This window comes from Berghia stephanieae, chromosome 5 (genome assembly GCF_034508935.2).
Source record: "Berghia stephanieae isolate SIO BIC M18660-M18661 chromosome 5, UCSD_Bste_1.3, whole genome shotgun sequence".
NCBI lineage: Eukaryota > Metazoa > Mollusca > Gastropoda > Nudibranchia > Aeolidiidae > Berghia > Berghia stephanieae.
In genome coordinates, this window is record NC_088364.1 from 39,749,667 (window position 1) to 39,755,666 (window position 6,000).

The 6,000-nt window shown below is 34.2% G+C and overlaps 1 protein-coding gene across 1 annotated transcript in view; it reads left to right on the plus strand.

Annotated features, from left to right (window-relative positions):
- LOC144973940 (uncharacterized) overlaps positions 1–6,000 on the plus strand; it is a 46,258-nt gene that overhangs the window by 30,671 nt on the left and 9,587 nt on the right. Inside the window, exons 15-17 of the mRNA XM_078916829.1 lie at positions 1,269–1,334; positions 3,148–3,235; positions 4,378–4,482. Coding sequence (XP_078772955.1) covers positions 1,269–1,334; positions 3,148–3,235; positions 4,378–4,482 — 259 coding nt within the window. The remainder of the gene's footprint in view (positions 1–1,268; positions 1,335–3,147; positions 3,236–4,377; positions 4,483–6,000) is intronic.

Consider the following 6,000-nt stretch of genomic DNA (forward strand, 5'->3'; position numbering starts at 1 on the left):
TAAAATTTCCCAAGGCGTTTAAAAATGTTACTTGAGGTTTCTTCTTCGAAATTCAATTACAGCTTCCTGTCGCTGACAGACATTTTGAATTGCCATAACTTTGTCACAATTTGACAGTATTAAAATTTTCAATTTTTGGTTTAAAGAGTACACATGTAAGTTCAATTGAGCCAAATATGACATCATATGAAAAAGAAATGAACTCAATAGGGCATTGGTCCCATTGCTTTTTGACTCACCCTCTTAGAAATAAAAAATGCAATGTTTTATTGGGGTACCTCAAGGAACTGTCCTTGGACCGCTCTGCTTTCTAACATTCATTAACGACTTAGGAAGAAACATATCAACTTTTACTGAGCTGAAACTGTTTTCCGATGGCAGTCTTTTTTATTTTTTTTTTTGAGTCATTGAAACCCAGAATGACGCAGAAATATGACAATGATCTTGACTCACTTTTGTCATGGGTACAAATCTGGCAGATGAAATTTCATCCCCAAAAAATGCTTTTAATGTCAATAACAAACAAAAAAACAGTAAATTAATTATGACTACAAAATAAGTGGTCAGTTATTAAAACATGTGGGCACAATACCCTACTTGGGAATCTAACTAAACAAATTGCTGAAATGGGATCAACATATTGATAATATTCTGGCAAAAGCAAATTGCACCCTTGGCTTCCTATACCAGTGCCCCCCAAAGGTGAAAGAACATGCATACAATGTTTTAGTCGGACCCATATTGGAATATGCTTGCACAGTGTGGGATTTTTATCAGCAAGGCCAAATCAAATAAATCGAACTTATTCAAAGGCCAGCTTCAAGGTTTGTCACCAAGAACTACATGCTCAAACCAGAATGCGTCACTGAGGCCCTGAAATTGTTGCAGTGGAAAACACTAGAGAGTAGGCAGAAAGAGAAATGCCTTCAACTTCTCCACAGAACAGTATATTCAAACAAAACAGCGGTAACTGTACCACAATATTTTAGAAACAATACACGAAATTATCATAGCAGTAAGTTCACCAGTCCAACACATATAAAAACAGTTTTTTCCCAAGAACCATCAAGGAATGGAACACTCTCCTACCAGAAATCCGAGCTATTACCAACAACAACAAATTTGATCAACTGGTAAACATGTATTTTTCAACTCAATGACACAATAATGAAGAAGTCACCAAATAATTTGCATAAACTCTTCAGTGATATGTTATTCACCTTTTGCAGATAAAGACGTTGAATTTGAACATGCATTAATTTTCACAGGACTTGCAAGAATCTAACACTGCAGGAAAGATGGCCAGTTCAATAATAACGGCAGCACTCCAATATGTAAGCAATTTTTATTTCCAAAGTATGTAGTGTAAACAGCAGTGTAATGACTGCTCAAAAACATTAAAAAGAAAAGTTTTCCTTGAAAATGTTAGAAACTGGCAGAAAATATAGTCGGTGCATGGATTAAGCATCAGGATTGCCAGATTATTTTAATAAAAATGCCAAACTTGGCTTTGAAAAATGCCGGATAATCAAAACTCACTTTTCTATTAAACACATTTAATTAATCTTTATTATTATTATTTATTATTATTATTATTATTATTATTATTATTATTATATTATTATTATTATTATTATTATTATTATTATTATTATTATTATTATTATTATTATTATTATTTTGCCATGAGTAAGTGAGTTGATGTAATCAAAAATTCATCTTGTTTTTTATTTTCCTTTCAGAGAAGCATCCTCTTTCTGTCCCCCATAAAAGGCATGAACAAACAATGATTGCAAAACATATTTTTAAAGAATTGAATGAAACTTAATATAACTGCTTTGATAAAGAACAAAATACATAACACAGAAAATTTGGGACCCAAAACCCTTCTCCTGTAAACAACAAGAACAGTTTTTAAAGATGTTATATTAATTGTTCAATTCTTTTAACAGTCCATAGCTTCTTGCACCACATCACACTACTAAAACACTTTTCTTGCACAACCGTTACACATTTGTATTGTCTCTTTGTCTCAACTTATCTTAACAGTGTGTAAGAGGCCAGAGTCTTAGAGATCAATAGGAAGGTGGGGTATTATAAGTGGTGATTATGTATGAGAAATTCATAACTTGTCTTGCAAGAGAGGATTGCTATTAAAACAAATCTCAATGTTAAGTCTTGGAATTTTGCTATCCTCTGTGAAAATGAGAAGCGGTTGGCAAGCAAAAGGACATAACATGATCAGGTTCAAAGCAGTGACTTTTAGTCTTGTATTTTGCGACCTCCCTCCATCACTATCCCTCAACCACTTTTGTACTTCAGAACAATTAGCTAGGTGGAATGAGGCAACATTTAAATTCAACCAGTCTCCTAACCTCTGCTTTTTGCTCATCCCAACACCACCACTGACAGCCACTACCACTACTTACTGCACTTATAAAATTCAGTGGCTCACCATCCCTATGATAAAAAAGACAGCCTCAGGCTTCACATGGAGCTCTTCACATCAGTCACACACCTTTCACTCTATGCCAAACGTATTAGGCCTAACTGTATCAACTTGTTGATTGGTCAGACGTGTCCCTCTCACTAATCTTTTGCTGCATCATCGTATGTTACACAAGGTACACAAAGAAATGTAGATTAAACGTACAATAGCTGCTATTCACCCACTTTTTATCTATCAAGAGAGCAATGGCTATTCCTGCCCATCTCCATTCTCTGTAAGTTATGCGTTCTATGTGGGTTTTCCTCTTTTCTTCTTGAGTAATTCGTTTTTCTCACCAAACTTGCAACTCACTCCCCTGTTTTAGCCGTTGTCCAAGAAATATCTCCCAATTATTTATGTAAATTATATAAGCTGTAGAAGTGGGATTTTAAAAATTTCCTGTTGCAGTCAAGTCCTGTTGCATCCAAGGCTGATTATGGGAGCTGTACTGCACCACAATTATATCATCTAGGCTTTTTTTTTTTAGTTAGAGGTGATTCAATGTCTATAATTGAGTTAATAATTAGATGCAGTGTCAGTGATCGTATATTGGATAGCCTGTCACAATTATGAATTTAGCTTTCATTTTTAATTGGAGTGAAAATGGATTACAATTTTCTATTTTTTTTCTCTCTTTTCATGATCTCATCTTATCTAAGGAGCCATCAGCCATTTCTAAAGAAAAGATGTTACAATGGAATTATGAAAAGCTGAAGCATTTACTTTCAGAGATGCCTAAAGTTGATGGTAATTGAATGAAGTATAATACAGTTAGTGGACAAATTACAAGCGCTCTTCAGTATTCATTTTACTTTAATTATTTGACTTTTTGAGAGTGAAACATGAGCCAGAAAGGGCTTCAATTTTTCAATTTTTAAAACTTATTTATATATATATATTTTTAAAGTTACCTATCAGCAAACAAAATGGGTAGTACATCCTTCATCTCGCACAGCAGCTGCAGGCAGTACATTCAATGATAGACACAAATTGATAGTTGATATCAAAACAAGACATGGTCATAATGTGTGAAAGATACTTGGGATAAAACAATTGATCCTATAAAATTGCAATGTGTCCATGAAACAGCATTATGTGAATAGAGGGCTAAACATCTAATTCTTATTTTTGTTGATGTGTTTTCTCTTGTTGAACCAAGAAAATTCTCTACAGAAACACACTATTATAATTATCATCATCATCATCATCATCATCATCACCATCATCATCATCATCATCATCATCGTCATCGTCATCATTGTTATTAGAAGTAGCAGCAGCAGGAGCAGTAGTAGCAGTAGTAGTAGTAGTAGTAGTAGTAGTAGTAGTAGTAGTAATAGTAGTAGTAGTAGTAGTAGTAGTAGTAGTAGTAGTAGTAGTAGTAGTAATAGTAGTAAAAGTAATAATAAATAAAGATGAAAATTCCTTTATTCGGTATCAGGTGATTTTTTTTTCTTTCGGGTCATCTTTTGAAAAGACATGGATAACCCAAGCATCAGGCAGTGCAAAGCCACAAAATGAGCAATAGGGGATACGTTTCTTACTCAACCAAAAAAAAAAAAAAAGAAATGCTGAAGTAGGCCTCAAATCAGGTCTTCTGGCTGTGTGCAATGTCTTATCCACTCGATTATCTTGACCCCCCCCCCCCTAGTGTCAATATGTAACAGCAGCAAAGTAGTATAAGTAGCAGCAGCTGTAATATAAATATCAGTATCAGTAACAGTAGTAATAATGGTAGTGTAGTAGTAGTAGTAGTAGTAGTAGTAGTAGTAGTAGTAGTAGTAGTAGTAGTAGTAGTAGTAGTAGTAGTAGTAGTAGCAGTAGTAGTAGTCATCGTCGTCGTCGTTGTCGTTGTTGGTCACAATTTTCTCTTTGTACTTTTTCACCAGAACCAGTTGTTGATAATATTCTCTCTTTGCTGTATGTCTTGATTGGCAATGAATCTTTCCAACCCAGCATCTCTTACCTTCATGATGTCAAAACAGTCTGCCAAAGTAAGCTTATAAATAGTTTTACTTATTTAGATCAAATTATATGTCAGTTATGATCTAAGGCTCAGTAATTTCCAATTTCACCTTCAATGGAAGCATGGAAACCATTTCGCCTGCAGCCAAAATATAAACACAAACAAAACAATTCAACAAACAAAAATACATGTCAACCTGTTATCGATTTTGATCCAGTTTTAATGGCATAAAGAATGATTATTTAATTTCTACACATATACTGCTTCATTAGCCACTTGTAACTCTTATTATTATATGTGTAAAAAACTAACACAAAGAATGTATATTCTGAGAAAATTAAGATATTTTGAGGTGAGCAAAAAGACCACGCTGCAAATTTACAACTCCTTCATTATGAGCATTATTGCATTTGGCATTACAGTGTGGCATGGTGGATGTGGGGTAAGAGAAAAGTCAACGATAAATAAACTTATCAAAGACTCGAGTAAAATAATAAATTCTCCTATGGATGGTGTTGAACATTTGCATCAAAAAAATCTAATTAAAAAAGCTGTTTCTATTATGAATAACAAAAACCATGTGCTGCATCAAGAATTTAAAATGCCCCCATCAAGTAGAAAGGGAGGGGGGGGGGAGTACACGATTCCTACCCTTAGAAAGGAAAGAGAGAGGAAATCATATGTGCAAATCTCATTATCTCATTTTGTGTAACTTTACTGTAGCATAATTGCATGTTATGAATATAATATGAAGATATTACTATTTCTGACATAAGCGTGAAAGAACAGAGAGATAGAGATAGAGAGATAGATAGATAGATAGATAGATAGATAGATAGATAGATGAAGATAGGGGAGAGAGAAGAGAGGAGAGGAGGGAGAGAGGGGAGAGAGAGAGAGAGGAGAGAGAGAGAGAGAGAGAGAGAGAGAGAGAGAGAGAGAGAGAGGAGCACCACAAGCTTTCCCTCTCATAGCTTGTTACAGGAAATATTATAATATGGAGTATGATGAGGATGGCGATGGTGTTATAGGGGAATGGTGAAAGTGAAGGATTGTAACGGAAATATTAGGAAGGTTGTTGTGATGATGATGATGATGTTGTCGATGCCGATGATGGTGACGATGACTACTATGTTACTAGTGTAACATATCTGTGAGTGTGTCTATGTCAATATATTGTATTGTTATAAATATTTAACCAAATGACAAGTTGCCACTTTTTTTAGGACAATAAAGGTATATATTATTAGTAACTCTTATTGTTCCTTTACATAGTCTATCATGAAAACATTAGGGAAAAAATTGAATAATTTAGAAAACTAAGCTGTCCTTCAAAGTCTTTTATTTCTCTAATTTGTAAATTATTGACAAGAACCATTTTTCCCTAATAAAATACACAATGGCAATGCGTTTTCAATATTCTAACAGATTGGGACGAATCGTTATGTGTCTTTTGACTATTCATAAACTACTAGTAGGGGGTATTCCTATGCAATTATTTTTAAAACGACATCACATCTTCGACCGTAAAAATATGGTGACCATA